The sequence below is a fragment of the Diadema antillarum genome, unplaced genomic scaffold (genome assembly GCF_040938485.1).
Source record: "Diadema antillarum isolate AM-2024a unplaced genomic scaffold, OU_Dant_1.0 scf00000071, whole genome shotgun sequence".
NCBI classification, from domain to species: domain Eukaryota; kingdom Metazoa; phylum Echinodermata; class Echinoidea; order Diadematoida; family Diadematidae; genus Diadema; species Diadema antillarum.
The window spans coordinates 6,506,509-6,529,525 of record NW_027270960.1 but is presented as its reverse complement, the minus strand read 5'-3'; the positions used below and the strand labels follow the sequence as shown (position 1 = coordinate 6,529,525).

General features: G+C 39.8%; 1 protein-coding gene across 1 annotated transcript in view; it reads right to left on the bottom strand.

Annotated features, from left to right (window-relative positions):
* LOC139717028 (Krueppel-like factor 6) overlaps positions 1–23,017 on the bottom strand; it is a 91,791-nt gene that overhangs the window by 45,031 nt on the left and 23,743 nt on the right. Inside the window, exon 2 of the mRNA XM_071628542.1 lies at positions 7,728–8,313. Within this exon, the coding sequence (XP_071484643.1) occupies positions 7,728–8,313 (586 nt within the window). The remainder of the gene's footprint in view (positions 1–7,727; positions 8,314–23,017) is intronic.

Here is a 23,017-nt window from a genome sequence, read left to right as displayed (position 1 = left end):
GAATCAAATTCAATAATGTAACTACAGTCAATGCAGCTACATTCAAGGTAGCATTAATCTTTTTTTAGGGGGGGGGGAGATATTCTTCATTTCAATCATTTCTATATATGATGCATCACGTGTTACCCCAGGGTACCGTGTACCACGTTGTGTAGCGCCACCTCACGTCCACTCGAGGACAGCCGCAGAGAAATGCATGCACTGTGTGTGCGTGTACATTGTCATTCCCATGCTACTGCATGTTATACATGCTTGTACTATCCATGCATGGCACACTGTTAGCAATAGCATGTGCTTCCGTACGGTGCAGTGCAGTGGCTAGTGCGCGCTAGCTCCAGCACCAAAATAATTTCCACTTTTTGGCAACCCAGGGTACAACCTTTAAAAAAAATTTAAAAAAATAATTCAACAAAATGACTGATTTTTATTTGGTACCCCGCGATACCATTTATGTCATCATATATTATCTTTACCTAATGGAGAAGGTCTGAACTTTAACATGCACTGAGAGTGTATCCAGGGGTGGATCCAGGAATTCTGTAAAGGGGGGCGTGACTAATATTTCTGGTGCCACTTCCGGGTTTCATTTCATTTTTTTTCTTTTTATTTCTTATGTTTTTAACGAAAAAGAAAGGGGGGGGGGCGTGCGCCGGTTGCACCCCCCTCTGGATCCGCCACTGGTATCTATTGGCAATAAACAAATGCAGCTCAGGGAGCATACTGTACAAGGGCTGCAGAATGAGAAGAAGCGGACGGGGTGAAGAGAAAGGGGGGTTTAGTGAGAGAGAAGAGATGGGGAGAGAGGTACTCTACTTTTGCGGTTGTGGGACAGAGAAGATCGTTGTGATAGAGTACACATACGCCTGATGGAACTGCATCAGCGCAATATTAATCAGCAAGGGGCTTTATGAGTAATTTATGACATGTATTCACGTCTAAGCATGTCTGGCCCCCAGAGCAAGCAAATAGAAGTGGCCTCCCCCCACTTAATGTGCATGGATTATGTGCAGCATGGGGCAGTAAGGAGGTGCATTAGATAATCCTACCCCATCCCTCCACCACCACCCCCCCCCCCCCCCTCGCTGGAGGGGCATAGTTGAGTGGGAACTATCTGCATGAATTATTTCGATATGAGGGAAGACTGCAATAACAATGAACTGACAGTTGAAAAAAAAAGTAGTAATGACTATGACTTCCTAGAAGCCACATCATTGTTCTACTCTGATGTTGTGGAAAATATGACTAGCACATTTGAAAACAAGGAACTGATTCTCCTCATAAATAAACACATACAAACTTACGTGCATGAGAAAAAAAAAACCCACACAAAATGTTCGATTTGATTTAAAAGTTTCAGTTCTGATCAATGAAGTAACACGCAGGTTGAATAGTTAATAATGATTATTTCTGCATCTTGATGATATTTCTATTCTTATTTTTTTTTGTTAAAAAGCGATAACATGGTGACTGCCAATATGACAATAATATTCTTTGTCTGCAATAAAGGCATGGGTTTTAAGACAAGGGTACAAAATGCTACCCCATCCCAAATGGGTAAATGTGTGTGGCAGGAAGGGTTCATGCTTGGTTATCAACCTGTCACCTTCCGTGAGTCAAGTCTCCCCCGGCGACGACACACATTGTAATCCCCAGAATCCACAGGCAATCCTCATGACTTCCACCTCACTCTGTAGGCACATTCATACAGACAGAATAGCGGGATAACAATCGCGATCCAAATATCGAGATATTTTGCATCCGTTCACATGGATAGAATATCCTGTCAATTGCAGATCGCAATACTTTGTCAACCAGACTGCATATGAAATCTCACAGAATGGTGATCCCTGCCCTCATGTTCATGCGCTGACCTGATGTATGTTTTGAATGACAGAAAAAAGAAAACTCCAGATTTTTTACTCCAGCATTCGCATGCTCGCCACAGTGAGAATCACCACGCTATTTCTCTAATTATTGTGATAATTCTGAAAGAATGACAAGATTTCTTGGGGTTTGGATGCAATGTTTAGCACGCTATTTGAGTGGGACATTATGTCCATGCAAGATTTGGATCGCAATGCAAATCTCATGATTTGTATCCTGCTTATTCGCACAAGTATGATTTCTACTCTACAGCATCATGTCTTGTCTCCTTCCCTTCCCACCTCTAGGAAGGTTGGCCAATGCATCCTCCATTCAGCCCAGATGCTTGCATCCTTCTCAACCTTTTCTGAGATGTCATTTCAGGTCCCGGGACTAGTCTTGATCCAATTCACTCTACCTTTAATCTACTGCCTCCGATTCCACAACCAGAGTGAGAAGAAACTACAGCTGGAGAGTAGCCACTAATTCAGCATCAAACACAAACTGGTAGTTCTACCCAAGCATTTGAAAGGACAGTAAGACTATTGCATATATTCTACAGACCCAAATCATCAAATACATCACCAATGCCTGCTCCACAATACTGCTTATTTCCGGTCATGATTGACAATATCAACTTTAATCTACAGTAGGGAGAGTTAGTATTATTATAAATACCATATAAGATAAGGAAGGGACTCTTACGTGAATTATATACATTTTGCATTAATGACTAGCTAATTTTCCGCATACAATACATAGATATTGATACTGATTTCCTTTAATGAGCACACCTAGCCATTCTATCATTCATCTTCTCTCCCTTCATGATACCGGAACACGATCCCATGTGCCAGCGGGCCTCGAAGCCTCCACCACCTCCTCTCTTCTTTTTTTGATCATGTTACAATCAGCAGCCACTGAAGCTCCAGACGGAAGTTAGGCTTTCCTTCCTGTGTCCCCCTCGAGATCCCCAGGGGTAAGGCATTGGCCTGGTTCATTCTCAATCCCAAGGGTCTGCCCTTCTCCCCCCCCCCCCCCCCAATCCCACCATAAAAAGACAAACAGCAATCAAAACAAAAACAAGTCCCCAGGGGTAGGTCTTTGGCCTGAATTGTTTCCAAACCCCCAGGGTCCCTCTGTAATCACCAGGGGTTTTGGTTTTAGCTTCGTTGAGTTTTTTTTTTTTCCTTTTTACCTTGGGATCCCTTCTCCACCCATCCCTCCCTTTAAAAAGAAAAACAAGAAAAGAAACTACAAGAACAATCCCAAGGGATAGGGCCTTGGCCTCATTTATTCTCAACCTTACATCATCCCATCCCCCCTGAAGTCCAATGGCATTAATATCCTTACTGTCTAGGCACATGGCTCCAGGAAAGTGCAGACATGAACAGTAGCATGTCCCAATTACAGTCATTGCTAACCACAGTTTCAAGAATGACTTAATCCACCTTGATAATTTCAATTAAACGATACAGATGTACAAATATCACACTTACTCCCAACAATCCTTTCCTTCAGTTTAACACAACTTTATACATCATCCATTTATGATTAGCTTTAACATCGCTTGCTCCCACTATCAAAGAACACTTCTTCCTTCAAGTTGAAAGATATAAAGATTCTAGAGGATCAGATTCATGGCAAAAATTAGTTTTGCAGCAGACATCAACCTGTTGAAGATGAGATGGACTTAGTACATATTTCAGTATGCAGATGGTTAATACAACGGATCAATGACAGCAGACTGAATTTTGTCTATTTGGCAAAGGGAAAACCCTGGGTAGAGAGCCAAGAGTCAGGACTGCAAACGTGACTGAAACATGTTTGCTGCCATTCTATATAAAAACAAAATGAAATACTAAATGATAAAAAGACAAATAAAGCGAAGAGAAATTAAAGCCAGAGTACAATCATAGCAATGACATAACATGTTTCATCAAATCATCCATTTATTTCTTTTTTATTTTTGTGTTTTATTGAGGAATTTCACTCAACTGGGTTGAATACATGTATATACACAGATGCATTTTTGTTATGCATTTTTCACAGTTCACCAACATGCAATATTTAAAGGGAGCTTACACATGTATGCTAGTCTAGTCACTGTTTTTTACATGATTCAGATCGTTTTATTGAGAGAAGCAAAATTTCCAATACTCAATTTGTTAGCATGTTATTGCTATGACTCAAACTTTAGAACCACACAAAGAGAAGAAAGATCAGGAGACAAGTAAGTATAAAATCCAGTTTAATATGCTTTAGTACTAAAAAAGGCTTTGCTCAGTCTAAAGTTATGACAACTTTTTAAAGAAACATGATTGATCTTTCATTTATGATTGATCTTATTTGGGCTCACATTTACCTGCAGCTTATATTCTCTACCTGAAAAATTATCATTTTATTTATCATGACTGACAAATTCTTTAGATCTCCCATTCAAGTTGGATGTACATTGTATACTTGGGGTATTTTCCTAAGGTTGCTATTATTTTGATTTTTGCTGCATGCTTCCCTTTGAAAATATCCAGTCTCATGTCACACAAGAAATTTAATGAAGCATCCTAGATATGGAAACTAGAAAGCTCTTCATGATTTCCTTTTCCAAGACCTTTCAAAATTGTTCTTTTTTTTATATCTCAGCAAAAGTGAGGACAAAATTGAAGCCAAAAATGCAAACATTGCTGTTCTCTGAATGCCAAATAGGCCTATATATTTCATTTATGGCAAATCACTTTGCAAAGAGGCAAATTATATTGGAAGCAACAGATATGGGTAAAAATAGATGCAAGAGGATAGAAAACAGAGAATGAATACAAGTGAGAGAAGGTGATGAAAATACATACAGATTTTTTGATATGTAATAGGAAATGAAAGGAAGATATAAAATATATGGCTTTAATATGGAAGAGAGAGATAGATTTATAGATTCAAACAGCATGTAAGATTGAGACATAAATGGGCCGAACACAGATGAATCATAAAAGCGGAGGAGGAGACAGGGGGGAAAAAGAGAGAGAGAAAAGCTCTGGAGTGATATGACAAGTTCAATTTTCCATCTTTCCGACGGTTAATGGTCACTCTTCGCATGAGTGGGCTTCCGGGCTGACTGTCGGATGCTAACGAGTGGATGCGGAATAAGAATGCAATTAAGCCGGAGCGATCACAATGATTTAAATCGACAAGCTTGGCTGCCCACTGATCTCTCTGTGCAGTGAAGCCATTACACCTACACTCTCTGGATTAAAGGGATAATATCAAGCCCCCCACTTCTCAGCCCTGAATGACTTTATCAAGTCCATATGAGATTCATTTCTAGGTTCTCAATGAATTCAGTGCATGTTCCAAGACTTCTGTTGAACATCATGGTCATAATCTATGTCACACAACACTGGCATCTATATGGGAAGTACCTGCCTGAGCAAAATGAAGGCAAATTCTGTGGACCAAGACAGCTTGTGTACTTATGGTATCTGATCAACCTAACTCTCCATTTACCACAGTCAATTATACATCCTATAGCATCATATATGTATATCATATAAACTTACTAAAATTTGTAGCAATTTGACTATAAAATTATCTGGAAAAATACATTTCATTTTTGTCTCACATGCTGTTTGTTTCAAAGTGTAGATTTTTTTTTTTTGGTGAGAAATCTCATGCGGCATTCTACTGGACCTGACTTTCACGACATAATTTACTCATCGTGCTGATTTTGAGAATAGTGGGAAAAGGAATAAAAACCACACTTTTGGCACATAATCAGAAATAGCAGAAAATTACACCCAGAACATCAACAACAACAACAACAACAACAAAAGACAAATAGTCCTATGCAATCAAGGAAAGGATTGTAAAAGGCCATTAACATGCCAGATAGATGGTGCCGGGTTCAAATTATTCATGAGACTGACCAGGCACGTAGAATTAGATACTGGCTATTACTGCTATGAGTATGAGGAAAGGGGGAAAAAAAGGTTTCCTTCATCATTAATTATGCATTAATGACTCATCCCATAAGCCAATTCACCTAAACTGAAAAGTACACAAGACGATCAAGCGAGTCCCAGCTCACTCTTCGTGCTATATAATACTCTGCCTGAAACCCCCTAGCAGGAAGTAGAACCTCCACTGCATAGCTCTCTTGACTCACCACCAGCATTTACAATTCGCCACTTCAGACTTCATACATATTCTGTGCCTGATCTTCATATTCTCCGCGCTTATCTCACATGCTCGAGGCAGCGTGCATTATACACTTTTTTCTTTATTCATTTCCTCTTTTTTTTTATAGACAGGATTGAGTATACTCCTGAATGGAAAGCTGGCTTGCATTTCAATTTCTCCCTAGCTACCACAACCTAAATTGCATATTTTTGCAATACCCATCTAGGAAGGAACCAAGCTTGTACGAGTGGTGAAATTACTATGTAACACTAGAAGCTCTTATTTGGTATTCAAACAAGATTTTCCTTCCTTTTTCTCTTGTTTTTCTGACAAGGAAACGGTCTGTGGATGGCATTAGCATATGAAATATTATCACAAAAGCCAAACTCAGTGCACTTTGTTGATAATGAAGCAGGAAAGTGAACTTTATCCTTAGTAATCAGTAGCCATCGCCAATACACACAATGCTTGTGATTGGAGTCTACGCTACGTGCATTAAAGGGAGTAGGAACTGTCAAATTCCAGACCTGGCCAAAAGAGCACAGCCGTATCTCTGCACTCGTCAAAACCCGACCAAACCAGAAGGAGTCAGAATTAAGCCGCTCTACTCTACACACAAAACATTTGACTGCACAGATCAAAAAATCAATAACCGCCAATTTTAAAGCAGAGCTGTCTGACCAAATCGAAGCCAATTAGCCCTTCGCGGCTCGCGAGTGGACGGTCCTAAAAAAAAAATCTCGTGCAGACTGGGGGCGCCTGATTCGTTAATCCCTGTGATTAATCTCCATATTTGATTTGTGGGTTCTGCTGTGAGGAGACTTGCCGGAAGGCATGGATTCTACAGAACAGTCCACAGTCAACAAACCTCTGGGGCATCCATGCAATCAAGCTATAAAAATTGTACTGCCATTGACAATTTTGTATGAAAGATGCCCATGACTTGCACTTGTTCTATCTGTCAATACAAAAGCAGTCGGTCCATAGTTTCAGGATGTATTCTTGGGTATATGTATGCACTTGTATGTGTAGTCTTCTCAACTTCTATGCATTCAAATGTTGTGGCTGGATAACTGCATGATTTAAACATAAACATATCAAATCACAATTCCACTGAAAAGTGAAGTATCTTCAGCTCTATGAATTTCATAGTGAGCACTAAAAGGTCTTTCTTAATTTATCAAGACAAGACATTGACAAAGAAAGGGTTTAATACTGCATTGAGTTCTATTGACCTTCTTCACTCTTCCGTAATACCCACTACTTACGGAAGGATAGTACACATACAGCATCAGACTTAAACAACATACCATAAAGCTTGCAATTTAAAAAGCAATCAGAAACTGAGATGAAATCTCAATGGGCAAGATACATTATACATAGGATTTTTTCACACTACAGACATTCAAACACTGCTGTTCTCAAAACATATCAATATTACATAAAAGGCATTCTGAGTATTTCACCAACATGTCACGTGTCATAAAAATCACGATGTAACACAGATAATAAGTTTGAATACAATACACAAACCTTGCATATGACACAAATGCATCATAGATATTAAAGAACTGATCAAGGTGTTCAACATAATCAAGGGCAGTCCCCAAATCAAATTCATCATACGTGTACAGTGTGTTTGGTGAAACTCTATGATAGAAATTAATTAAAAAGAGTATCGTTTTGTGACATACCTGTGTGTGTTCTTTGATGTGCTTTGAGGTGCGAACTTTTTGTGTAAACTTTCCGACAACCACTAAATTGACACCTGTGAGTCCTTCGCTTGGGGTCTGGCGATTCTGAACGCTTACTGCTACCACGTGATGATGTGGGGTTTAAACTCCTCATTCTGACCGTCGCTCTGTCCGTTACTAGACTCCCTACGCTGACCGCTACGAGTCCCATAGGCATACTGACTAGTCGGCTACGGCCGAGTTCAGGGGAGGAGGGAGGTGTGAGTGTTGCTTCTGAAATCATCCGTGCTGCTTTGAATTCCGATTTGAACGGATCACAGTTGATGGTGGTCATCGACGGGGATGGCGAAAGCTCACCAGAACTGTCCCACGACACTCCACTTGAGCTCGAGCTCAGGCTTATCGTGTCAAACCGGCTGTCGCTGCACTCGCTGTCGGAGAAGCCCAGGATGTCGCAGTCCTTCTCGACGACACGGTCCTGGCAAGGTAAAATGAATTTATTCCATGGGTTTTCCGGCTCCTTCATTCGCTTATCCCGTATCGGACGAGGCTCAGACTTCAGCAACCTTTCCATTTCGAGGCAGTGCTGTAGAATGACAATAAATAAAACAGATGCTTTATATTAAACTCAACTCCCTGTAGAACAATGTCATTTCAATGTCAGCTTCACAGAATACAGACACATACAGCTACAATATCTAGTGAGCTGAAATCAACCTTCCCTTCATTATTTTTTTTTTCTTGATTTGAATGAAATATCAAAATCAAAGATTTGAGGTACACACAAACAGCTTTCTCTGTCTGTCTGCCTGTCTGTCTGTCAGTCTCTCTTTCTCTCTGCTTTTTTTTCTCTCTTACAGATCTACTTTGGAATCCAGTGACTGTAGTATATCACAAATGTGTTTATGTGCACAGCTTGTGGTATACTATTGCACTGCAAGCCATTTGGTTCCAACTGCTCAAGAGAACAAACATTGGTTAAAACAAAGATTGATTGACCGCCCGACTGCAGGTGTACATTTCCCCCTGGATCCTTTTTTTTTGGGGGGGGGGGGGGGGGGGAAGGGTGGGGACATTCAGAATCCATCTGCTGGGATTCACATAGTACATATTATGTTGCCCTGACAACCAAAGACGCCGGCCCTCCTAGAGGAGGATGTTGTGGCAGTTATCCCCCCTCCAACTTCCCACACATATTTCTCTCCATCTACCAGATAGCCCACGGTACAAGCTGAGAGTAAATCACCCACAGTCCACCCACTGCTGACTATGGCATTTCAGGCATGCCAAATACAGCTGAAGGCATCTTTTCTAATCACATAAAAGCCATCCACAACATCACACATCATGGAATACATGTGAGTATCAATTATGCATGAGACAAGGCTGCATGAGTGTGCTATTTGAGAACTGATGTGTCTGGCAGAAAAAATAGAAATCTCACAATTTAGTGATTACTACACCGATTGAAAGATTAGAGTTTCTTCTCTAAATATCTGTTCTCTTTCTGTATTAGAACTGTGAGTATTTTTGTCTAATTTACCTTTTTTTCTAATGCATCAGTGCTCTTAATTTGCATCAATCCTAGTGGAAGACTCTTTCAGTGAGTATCACATCACCGAGAGGCCATTTTCTGAAAGTCAGCATACATAGGAACATTCAAATGTACTTGGATACTCAGAAGACGAACACTGTCCACAACCATTCACACAAACTTAATGTAAGAAGGCAACAATCATGCAGTACCCAGAAAATCTGATCATGTGTAATACGTAGTATATGTGGTTACATGCTCTCACACACGTATGCTGTTCCTTTTGTCTATTTCCATTCTGACTAGCTTACCATGAAAGTGTAGGTTCCTCATAAACAGATTTCCTGCTTGGTTATGTAACAGCCACCCACCTCAGGAAGGTTAGTGTTACATCATCTCCAACAAGTGTTTTTCATTGAACAATTACAGGCCTAAGAAAATAAAAGTTTTATTCTGTCTTTGCTTTTGATCATACAGTGTGAACGATAGTTGTGACAGTTAACCATTTTCACCCTACCTTTCTTGGAGCAGGCTGAAGTAGGCCTACACCCAAAGCTTCTGACTCAACTATCGCAAATGTATCTGATCTTCAGGTCCATATAATTATAATAATGAAAATATGGAAAATTTATAAGATGATAAGTGTTTTTGAGCACAGAACACCCTTTACAATCATCAAAAGAGGATAAACATATGAATATATCACTTTAACTCTGTCACTTCTCTCCAAAACTTATTTTTGTTTTAATGACAAAGGCTATCTTCTATCATCATAGTATTCTATTCATAGCTCTTACATCCTGTAGCTGTGAGTCTAAACCCATTGAGGACGAGTCCCGAATATACTCGGGCAGGTGTCTATGGGAAATGTGTGTTGTAGCAAAATCAAACCGTCCTCAATGGGTTAAGAGTCGTGACCATTCTTGCCCAACTGGTATCGACACAGATTCCACTTCAACTGTAGAAGCTACTGTTTACCCGTGGGAGGCCTGAGATCGTGTCAAAAGGGAGCCCAAAGTGCATTCTTCATCAGCTTTGGCCCTTCGATCAAAGGAAATAAATGCAGGATCTCACTTTAGAATTCAATAAGTTAAAAGGAAGTTCAACCTGGTTAATCACTTAATCAGTCCACCGGCCAATTTCCTTGAAAAATTCCTCTTCATGGACCAAAGCCTAATGGACTCTAATCACCGAATACTGGTACCTTAACTCGCACGTATCGAACTTTAACTTCTCCTGATATGAATAGGTAGTTTTTGTATTTGTTAAGCACGAATTCCAAGATCAGAGAGAGGTAAAAAGGACTTTGCTAGGAACTTATGAGAAAGGCAAGATAAGACAGGAACAGAGGATTTTGCTGACACAAGAGATATGTTACATGCCTTCACGTTTGCCGTGGATTGAGCACTAAAAAGAATAGAATTTGAGTTTGGTTTCTTGGAATTGTGCTGTTTTGATATGTTGGAATTTGCAACAAATTTGGAATGAACTTATAGTCCTAGCTGATCTGGTGATTGCTTTTACAATAATCCAATGATGAGGTGATGAAGTACACTCAGGAATATTTTGTACCATTGACATAAACCATCTAAGACAAAGTGTAGACTGAACAGATTAAAAGCGAAGAGCAGGTGTTTCGCCAAACAGATTTCTCTGCCAACTTTTCCATTGCGGCAATGGATCTGCACAACATGAAATTGTAACAACAGGATATTGAAATAAAGCTTTCTTAGGGCATCACAAATTCCTTTGCTCCACTCATAGTAGATGGCATGGGATGCACACTGCTGGATAAATTTTTTGTTGTAGTTAAGTGGCTATGAGGTGGAGACGATACGATACTTGTGCACAGATTTCAGAACACGTCTTGTCCAATGATGACAGAGTGGTGCCTCCTGTGTAAACCAGATCTCTAGACTACTCACATTGCAACAGAAACATGCTGTTCGCTGTTATTTTATAAACCTCTCCCCCAATAAGCACCAAAATTCCTTCACACTGTATGCGTAACTCAGAAACGAGGGTAGTAAAGTATAGGAGGAGATTGGTAGTCTAGCAATCTGTCAAGAAATAAGGTAAAGAATTGTTTTAGACGCCATGCTTCCTTTCTGAAGTGACCCCACCATAAACCCTCTGTTATCACAGAACGCCGATCTTTATGACTGCTTCTGTTTAGAAACTGACGCTAATGAGCAAACGTCTATCAACAACAGGAAAACTAAGTTGAGTTTAGAAGAAACTATACTATACAGCATCACAACTCCCTGAAGGATTCCGAGTGTTTCACACAGAGATTAAAAAAAAATGATGGGTATTGGGTAACAGTGCATATATTTTTTCTTTCCCTGTTTGAAGATCAAACCATATTGACACAACTCTGGCCACTAGTAATAGAGAATGAAGTACAGTATGCTTAGCACCCTAGAGACAAATTTACAGTTAAGAATATAAATGAAGGCAACAGATGATCATTAAATTTGACTTTGTATATCAAACATGATGTTACAGATATCGTAGAACTAAAAAGACCGACATCACTATACTATTTGACAGTGAGGTCCAAGAAACAGTTTGTCCTGAAACAACTTAAAATTGATGTCATTCTTCCTTCCAAAAAGGTTTTGCAGCTTCCTCAACCACTATTATTGTATACTGATGTCAAACCAACATGGAAGATGTTGTTCAGCAGTCTCATCAATCACCACATTCACTGGCATGGCAATAAGTGCAAGACAACCAGCACTGAGAGCCCCAGAGAATTATGGCAGTTGCATTCACACACAGGAGAATGATTTTTTTTTTTTTCCGCATCCAGCGAAAAATCAATTTAATTTGGAACTGTTCACACAGGTAAAAACACAAAGTCATATGGTTGTAAATGAAGTATTCTGAGTCTTAAAACTGGGCATATGGCCTAAACAACACATGGAGCATGACCCTGCAGATGAGCAAATGAGTGTGTGGACCTAGCTAGCATGGTGAGTTGCATTATGGGATGAAAATAATTGATAATTTCTACATGGGCTATTTATACATGCCACAAAGGGTAAATTAACATGAGAGCTTTTTTTTAAGAAAAAAAAAATCAAACTGGACAGATTTTCGCATCAATTGGAAAACTGATCAGAACAATTAATGATTTCTAAGTGTCTACAGACAAGAATTAGGCCTATCTGTTTGCACATCGCCTTGCACAAATCAATTTTCAAAAACTTTCAAAGTGTGTCAGAATAGGTCCTGAAAACACTCATGAAGAAGAAGTGGAGGCAACTCCTATTTCATTTTCAGAAAGGTCGAGAAAGAGGCGAGAGATGGGTATATAGGATATTGCGTGCATGGACGCATGTCATTATTCAATCTTATTGCCTTTCATGTGGAGAATTACTACACCCCACTCTGAAATAAAAGGTGGAACCCCAAACATTCCACAGGAATTTAGTAGACAAACTTTGCTCTTGATCCTCCAACACAATCCTAACTGCTCTCAAACGACCTACATATCACCACAAGGTCAAAGGGACCCTCTAATAATCTTCCATCAAAAGTTAGTCCCCCTTGGCTTCAAGCCAAACTTTGGCCACAGCCAATGAGAGAAGAGTATGGGAGACACGCCTCCAGACTGCATTCCTGGGTTAACCACTAGGAAAAGGCAGAGGGGGTTGGATATTGGATAATTTGTGCCAATAAATACCAATTTGACACTGGGAGTTGACTTTTCCTTTAAGAGAGCTTCTTTTTTTCTTTTTCCTCCCTTTAGATTTGCTCGAGACAATTTTCTTCTCAGAAAGTGGTTGGGCAAGACCCTACTCCAAACTCAGCTAGATACAAGGAGTTAGATCAAACAGTTAGATCAAACATTCTTTCACTGGATATACTTTCAGTTTCTCTTTTCAAAAATATACTAATAAGAAAACCAAAACAGAAAAACTCTATGATGATCAATACTTCCTACGCCATTTCATGCCATGGCAACAGAGAATGCAAAACAGGAACATGCAGTCAGTCAGTGCAGAAATAACTTTCTCTTTCAACTACAATGTATATCTTGGTCAACTTGGCCTATAGGCATATTACTCTCTGTGCCATGATTTCAAAACAGAGCAGAACAACAACATGGTAATACTCGATAGGAAAGTTCACATTAATAGTGAAATATTGTGACATTTGTTCCGTGCATGTTTTGTAATGTGAACGCAAATAGGCCCTACATCACAGAATGCATACCAAAATGCTGTTTTTAAGGCGGTAATTTTAACTTAAGTACAAAGTGCACAAGCGAGATTTGAGGGTAAATCCAGTCATAGAATACCACTGTTTTTCTGACATGATCTGACACACTTCATGCTTCTTGATCTCTTCTCCTCGACATTTTGAAGAAGAAAAGATATATTTACAAAATTGCTTTAGAAGGCAATTAAAGTAATTGGACTCGTGACAAGATATACCATGTATAGCATAGTACAGAGGCTGGAAGAATACTTCTTTTTCCAGTTTTCTTACAGGTTTGTAAAATCTAGGAATGCAACATTTCCCATCTTCAGTAGACAATGTTTCTGTATTGCATATAAGGCGTGACTGCTGTACTTCACTACATCTCCTTATCGCAGACATTCTCCCGCCCATTCATAAAGTAAACAAAAATGTTCGAAATTGTTTTGCTCAATTTTGTGGGCTTTTGCAGTGCCTACACAATCTGTGGGAGACCACCACAAAGACAGAACGTGGGCATACTGATTGACATCACTGCTCATTCACCCACGCAACATTAAATGTACGGGACCACTGGCAAATCATCCATTTCTTTCTTTTTTTTTTGTAACTGCGCAGATAGTGTATCAAAACTGATGCAATGGTATCCATGTAAAGACTGTTGCCAAGCAACATTCAATGACAACAAATGAGGTAATATTAAAGGGATGAATATATAACACTGCATATGTCAGGAACTGAAATAAATGCTGCAACATTCAAAAATTAAAAGATAAAACTCTCTGATAAGCCAGTTCTTTATTAACCCGTTGAGGACCGACTGATTTTGCAACAACACGCATTTCTTATAGACACTTGCCCAAGTATACTCGGGACTCGTCCTCAACGGGTTAAGCAAGCAGTATGTTTTTACAGCTCTCTTCAAGACAATGTACAAAAAAAAAATCCCTTCAGAGATTGAAGTGTCATAGTTTTCTCCCCATATTTCATATTTGACACACAACCCTCTGGGTAGAGCGGAATATTATAAACATTTCTCGTTGGGTATCAACAAAATACATGTGACACTTGACACTTGTGTTTATCCTTGTAAAATGCATGACAGAAGAGCTTGGAAGATGAAGTACTGGTAGGTCCATTCACGCACAAAAATTGACATTTCAAAAAGTGACTTTCAAATACATGTACCATGTGAACAGGAACTGCAATGCACCACCATGTGGGAGCCAAATAATATAGGAATAAAACAAGCCAAAGATCGGCAATATGAGAAGAGAGGAGAACTGAGGGGGTGGAGGTCCCTGAGAAATGGGGTGAAAAGTCTCAGTTGAAGGTGGAGGGCTGAAAAAGTTCCAGTGAAAGGGGGGGGGGGGAAGGAGTCCTGATGGAAATGGGTAAAAAAGTCCCATTGGAAGGTAGAAAACAGTTCCAATGGAAGTGGGAAAAATCCTGATGGAAAAGGGTATCAATAGGTAAGGGGGAAAGTGTCCCCTTAAAAGGGGATTCCTGATGGAAAGGGGTACAAACTCCCAGTATAAGGTGAGCTCCAGTAGAGGGAAGGGTAAAAGTACTTGCTCAGTGAAAGGAGGGGTGGGGTGGGGTCTTTGTGGAAGGGGGAAATTTCTTGGTGGAAGGGAGATGCAAACCCTTCCCACCCCCCCCCCCAACACACACACCCCCAAGACCTAATATGTCCATATGACATTTTTGTCTTGTTCACCCTTATTTTCCTATACTTAACACATTTTTTTTGTGTCACCAGAATACGACTCTGATACATTGCAATTCAGAACTGCACACCAGTATAATCAAAACAGGAAGCTTCAATGGGATAATTTCAGGAGACTTATTCTTTCTTGTCCCTTACACCCTATTTTGTTGCTGTTGCTGTTGGTGGGTTTTTTTTTTACATCCTTTGTTATGGCAGAAGACTTGACATGTTATACATTGGAAAATGAAAAAAAAAAGTTATTAATAAATCCCTTTCTTCCACAGATTCATCTCCACCAATAACAATACTGGGAAGAAAAAAAAAAATCCCCTGCCAATTCATGAAACCATATGACACATTTGGTGTTTGCATTATTGATTTACTCTATACAACTCCACGGTACACAGCCACATTTCACTCCCGTGCATACCTCACACGGCAGTAGTTCCCTTCACACATCCTACTGTACACGCATGATACAAATTATAATTGCGATCAGTGAAGGCTGTTTCGTGCGATCCCATTCCCAGGCACTCCAATTCCAGCTCTTTGAGCTTCAAATCGGATGGCAGTATAAGCACGTTCTACAACTCCTGCGCCCTCATGCATAGAAAATCTATACAGTACAGGAAAGACTCAAGGAACTTGATAAAGAATGAAAAAAAAAAAGAGGAAGAAGACGAAGAAACATTTCATGCCTGTGCTATGTGCGTGAGAACTGCAAGTGTAAGAAACAACATCTAGGGGCCCCTTGGTATGTTACAGCTGAATGAACAAGACGCTACACGCAAAACACTGGATCCCTATTGGTCGACTCACCATACTGATTTCTCCCAGAGTGCCCTGGGAAGTGAACCATGACCCTGTTTACACCACTTCCTCACAATCCCAAAACCACTCCAGGCGCTACACAGTTAAGTCAGACTAATCCCCGTTCTCATGTAAATGTCCAAAGGGGGGGGGGGGGTCTCTGTTTTCTACCAATATAGAACAGCTATTCTTTTTTTTTTTAGCAATTTCTGCATCACCAAAATCTCAGAGTTCACACACTTTTTCTTCCCACTGCAGCTTTTCTGTAAACATTCCCAGCAAACCTCTCTCTCTCTATGTATGTAGTTGCAAAATTGCTGTAAGTTAAAGGGTAATAAAAAGTTTTTATGAAATATTAAGACTGACATCTGCCTGCTCTCATCCAATGTGTCCCTGCAAATTAGTATCTATTGTTCTCTATCATCAGCTTCAAATTAAAAAAAAATAGCAAAACAAAAATGTTGTCAGGTAGATGATAATAATAAACAGCATAAAATGGTTACTTCAAATGGTAGCAATAGAAAGAGAAGAGAGAAAGAAAGAGAATGAAAAAGATATAGATGGATGGATGGATGGATAGATAGGTAGATAGATAGGTAAATAAATGGATAGATAGACGGATGGATGGATAGATGGATAGAAAAGTCTGATAGATGAATAGGCAAATAGATACTAGGTAGATAGATAGATAGATAGATAGATAGATAGATAGATAGATAGATAGATAGACGGATAGACAAATAGATAGGTAGATAGATAGATAGATAAATAAATAGATGGATAGATAGATAGATAAATTAATGCATTAACACATATACCAACAAATACTGACGAAAAACACCACTGCTAAAAAACTTCTTCTTTCACTCTACAACCATACAAAAAGCAATTCTTAATGCAAATATGTTTTTTCCTTGTTCCGGACATTGAATTCCTGCGGTTAGGGCAATTCAAAAGGATTCACATATTTTCAAGACACGGACATCATTTGCGGTGTGTGCTCTGTTTTACATTTACCTGTGCTTGTACACAATTGCGGTTGATGGCTTTTGAAAAAAATAATAATAAGGAGAAAAAAAAATAAGTTTTTGGTTCAGTTCTCTCATTCTCCACAGTGGTATTTCACTTCTGGAATATAATACACTTGTGCACTTTTCATATATCTAACATGTCAACCATACACTTCCCCTGAGGGCAGAGAGAGAGAAAAAACTGATATCTTTTTTTTCTGCTATGCTTATTTGGAAGAGATTTAGCACACAAACAGCTACTCGTCGCAGACATTCTCGAAAATGTGCGTGGGATGAGTATAACTGTGTGTTTTTTGTTCAGAGGAAATGAGGGAGAGAAACACAGAGAGAGAGAGAGACAGGCTGACTACTGACGTGCAATTTATTTTTGCTTCAATTTGTCATGTTACAATGCAGCTCTCAAGCTACCCACTGCGGCTTGTCAAATCATGTAAGTGTCAGACTTCAGCATTTTACAATGTTGTATGATACCACAGGTGGAATGCTGACACTTTACCCTCTATGTAGGTATATTATAAATGCACTGTAGTCTCCAATCCCTACAAACTCCGTGTGAGACTCAATGGTTTCTTATAGGCAAAGAGTTACAGTATCATTCTAAACTCCAAAACAGGTGGGTTGCATTTTTAACCGGGATCTTTCCAACCATGTTTACAAGCTGTCCCCTCTTATAATAAACAGGAGATATAATCATTTTCATAAATTGTCTGGGTTAGGCTGTGCCTTGTCACACCTTATCCTTCTCCAATCTGAAAACATGGAAGCCATAAAAACGTAAAATACGGTATTAGACCAAGCCACAAGCAAACTGTAAGTGTAGCAAGATAGTTGTTCAAATTTGTGTTGCCATTATTTTGTTTATCTGTTAGCCTTGAAAAGCTATTGTAAATTGTTACATACAGTAAGGAATGGTAGAGTGAAAACAAATAAAAAAAGCAACCTAACTGTTCTCTTCAGTTTTATTCACAATTTCTGAGTGAATCCTAAAATCTCAAGAGGTATGCGACCTTCCATGGCCAGAATATTTTCAACAGGTCTTGCTGCACTAAAATAGTTTGAAGGACCACTTAATATTTCAATGCATAACATAGAGCTACACTGTACTGAAATGCTGTACTGCCACAAAAATTAACAAGAAAATACATCACAGCACATAAAACACATCAAATTTCACTTGATCAGACATCATTTAACACATACATACAGTATTTAGCCCCAACCACCAATAATGCAGTTAGTTTTCAGCATTCACTGTATTTTAAATAGCAAGTAAGCCCTACTTTTCTCATGGCATGCCCTGTTCAAAGATCACTACACAGAATATGGAAATTGCCTAATAAATCACTTGGCACAAATCTCAAAAGAATTTCTCCCCAAATGCGATTCCATTATAAGACCTGAGCTGGGATGATATAATTCATTGATCATGGTCACTAAAGGGCTTTTTACACTTGTGTTTCTTAACCCCGGACTTTCTCTGACCCAGGACTATCGTTAGTCCCGTACCAATTTTTTCAGCTTTTTACACTCGCCAATTAGTCCCGTACTATCTCTTGTCCGGGGCTAAGGAGAAAACTAACCTTTTTACACTCATATTTCTTAGCCCCGGACTTTCCAAACCACATGAATATTCATAATTACGCTGTGTACTGTATGCGTACACGCACGCACCGGCAGCACTTGATAACCTCGTTTCTGATTGGTCAGTGAGGGTCGCACTTCGTCTCCGTCGCTTAGCCCAGGATTATTTTTTCGTTCTGTTTACACTCACTTGCTTGGCACCGCAATTGCGGTGCTAGCACCGCAATTGCGGTGCTAACCCCTGCTATTTTGCAGGGCCAGATAGTACCGTACTATCGGTGGGGCTAGCCCACTTTGGCAAAAACGAGTGTAAACAGAAAGTGGGCTAAGGATAGTCCCGTACCAACGGTGGGGCTAAGGCCCCCCCTTAGCCCCACCGTTGGTCCGGGGCTAAGCAAAAATTTACAAGTGTAAAAAGCCCTTAATAATCATAGCAAAACTGAAGTTCCACTTATTTAACCCGTTGAGGATGAATCCAAAGTATACTCGGGCAAGTGTCTGTGGGAAATGCGTGTAGTAGCAAAATCAGACCATCCTCAACAGGTTAATAAGGAGGATGCATTCTTTCACAATAAACAACTTCACCATCATTTCAATTTCATGTGCACTCATCAGAGGGCTTGCAAAATTTGGTTAAGACAGGTAAATCATGCAAAGATGCATTTTAGATGTCTACAGATGCGGACATCGGCATATCTCCTTTTAGAGCTTAGGAGGCATTTAGCCTACTTTCCTCAACCCTTTTAGTGCTCTTGACAAAAGGGAATGGTGTGACTATTATCCGTCTGTCCTTTCAGATGTCTCCGAGCCAATATTTGTCTTTTTCCTCTCTTTCTCTGCTCCTTGAGGGTTCATCCCGTCTCCCTTCAAACGATCCCCCTCATTGTGGAATCTCCTCTTCAAAGAGTTTGTTTTGGGCTCTGCCGGATTAGCCTGGAAATGGAATAGCTTGATTTGTTTTCTCTTCAACCCCATCTTGTGTCTTTCTCTCTTTCATCTCTCTCTCTCTCTTTTCTCTTTGGCAGTAAAGAGTTAGTCAAGCATTTTCCACACTCTGCTGTCAAAACAGAACATATATAGCTTCATATGTTTTCTTTCCATTGAGGAGATCTGCTTCCTCTGATTGACCTTCTCTTCCTCTTCGCTGACCAGCAAACAGACACCACACACGCACCACTGTCACCATCCACAGTCCCCACCACACAGGACCATTAAGGGTCTACTACCTGTAACATCTCTAATGCTATGAGTTGACCATGATATACCACTTACAGCAAACAAACAAAAAAACCCCAAAAAACCCCAACACAATAATAATATTTGATCAACCAATACAAAACACTAGAAAACAATGAAATATATATTTATATGTTCTTGTCTCTAAACATTGTCATAATCTTATATGGGCAAAGCTGTCTAACCTTTATCTTTTCTTGCTAATCAGCTAAGCAACAGGTATCATTTATACCAGCACTGAAACCTTTACATAAATGAAATGGAAGTGGAATGTAGGTCCTACATAACATATTTCATCCCTCCAAATCCAATACAATAAACCGACAAGTTTTTCTCTTTAATACCACAATACAACTTTCTATTTACATTCTAACTTATCATTTCAGTTTTATTTAATTGCAAAAAGTCTTTGTCATTGTCTTTTCTTTGATGTGTGCAGCAAAGGGCTTCAGGGCCTCCACACTAGAAAATAATCAACCACACTACAAACTTCTTCTACAGCTACTGTGATAGATAGCATGAGAGTTTGACGGTGTTTACACATAGCCCGGGTTATCGGTGGGACGTATTAAAAGAGCGCTACAATGGATAGCGACAGTTCTCTTCAGCTGCCAAAAATTTGTGTCATGTTCAATCAGGAACTGCGACTCCTCAGCGTGGAGGTCTGCGGGGCCGAGTGTGGGAATTCTCTTCCCCTTTGCCACAGCGCTCGGAATCATTCCCCTCACTTCTCCTCCCCGCTTCCCACATGTCCTTGTTGTTACCATGGCAACGTTTCCAGCCCAAACAGAGCAAGACTGGTTACCACGGGGATGGCTGTGTTATCATTTGCCTCTTGTGGCTGCATTAAAACTTTGAGTAAACATGGAAACTCGCCAGCGCCCACTCGATAAAAAGAAAACTGGGGGGAAAGGAACCAGTTAGTGAAGGGGACTGAGGGTGGGGTGGTGTTGGCTATTTAATGTACTCTAGCAGGCAACACGCATCGTGAGAATGATACCACACAAATTCTTCTTTCCCCCCCCCCCCCCCCCCCCCCCCCGAGAGTAATCCATTTTCTGCTACAAGATGCATCATGACATCAAAATAGCAGGAAAAAAGAAGGCTTTCCAAAAACAGCACATCTTGCACATGTATTTCTTTCTTCCTTTATCCGAACCCTTTTGGAGAGCATTTTGTGGTCTGGAATACAGGAACATGAAAATATATCACATCATCCCCAAGGATGTTTGATACCTGTAAGCATTCAACATAACAGTGGGTGAAAGTCGAAGCATGATCCTGATATAATGCAATACAATAATTACACATGTATAGCACTCTTGCGAACTATTTAGTTATTTCACAGCTCTTGACATCTTCACAGTGCTTTACATCACATCGAATCAGATGACGTGATTGAATGTTCTAGAACTCATGCCTGATCTCACACATTTTATGGGGGTTTGGCTGAAGCAATTTGTATTAATTCATCATGGTCAAGTACCTGATAGACAGCCTTCCTCCTACTCCTCCTTCCCCTCCCCCACCCTCCAATCCCACCCCCATCCCCCACCCCCCAACAGAGCAGAGGAGACGAATATGACAAGCAGATGGTGGTAAGGAAGAGTTGTAGACTGGCATCCATAGTGGTGCTGTCATAATTTTAGGCCCCCAGGCCTTTTAATTGACTGTGAAACAGAGAGACGAATGGGATCCCATAAATCTGAGGGGGCTGAACTCATATTGAGATATGACAGAGTGGATTGCTGGGATAGCTGGTCGAGCGGCTTCATCCCAGAGATATTGCCTCTGCATCTGATCTTCAAGTAGGCCTACAGAGCCATTAAAAACTATGCTGAAACTCTCCTTCTGGAAGATTAAAAAACTCCCACTATCAACACAAGGTGGTAAAACTGAGAATTTTACTACAATGCATACATTTCTGCTTTAGTGTGTATACTTGTAATAGGATCATAAATGCTAATAAAAAAACAGAGTATCAACAAACGCATCTATGTGAGGAGAAGAAATTATTCTGTAATCTGTAATCTAGTAATAGGTTCGCTCATTTAACCCCCTGAAGACAAGTCCCAAGAATACTTGGGCAGGTGTCTATGGGAAATGCATGTTATAGCAAAATCAGTCCATCATCAGCAGGTTATAACATCTTCAGTTTTTGTGTGGTGCTGTTGTTTATCAATTTCATTTTTAATAAGATTATGGAACATATACAGTTTCCAAAGAGTTAACTTCTAGAGGTTTTCCATGACAAGATTTTACCCTTCTCTGTAATTACTGACATAATTTGTTTTCATGAACAGCGGCTAGGACAAAATATTAATATCAATATCATTTTGCTCTATATCAACATGCACAGATATCAAACTGTTATTATCACTTTCACTTTTATTGTTCTATGCCACCTAAGCACACACAAAAATTTGTTTAATTTCTCTGAATATAACTGATACCAACACAACTGGGTGAGGAGCTTTACAAGACTACAAACATTCAAGCAGTCAACAGAACTGTTCTCTTGCTGCCAGGGTAAACAAGAACCTGAAATAGCTTGAAAAAATTGTAGTTAATTTACCTCCCTGCTTATGGTATACGTATATTATACACATATCGACCTATATGCTGTACATCTGTGGCAGACCCAACATTATGGCAACATCATCGAAGTGATCTCACTAACGACCGTGCAGCATCACATGACAAATTACAGCACATGACGCAAAAGACAGCGAAGGTACACATGTGAGGGCAATGCGCGGTCACATTGGTTTACGTGTGTCACATGATATCACAAGTTCCCACACATCACTTGCACATCTACAACGTCGAATTAGATTTGAATTACGCCCACTCCGAACCAATCAATGAGCTGTGAGTAAACATAGGAACATATGGTATGATTTAATAACATGTGACATATCATTTATATCCACCCCCCTTGGTTAAAATATCACTTGGTGTCTTGTTTTCGTCCAAATACCACAAGAACATTTCAATTTCTGCCATGGATAGCTACTGGACGATTTATTCGTCACACTCTAATCTATTTGATCATATGGCTATCTCTCCATCAAATTTCCTTCCTTATCAATTTATCCACATATTACCATCAAAATACGTACTGCAATGGCACATTTGTTTTATGAAATGAGAGAAAAAACTGCAATGCTTGTGTCAG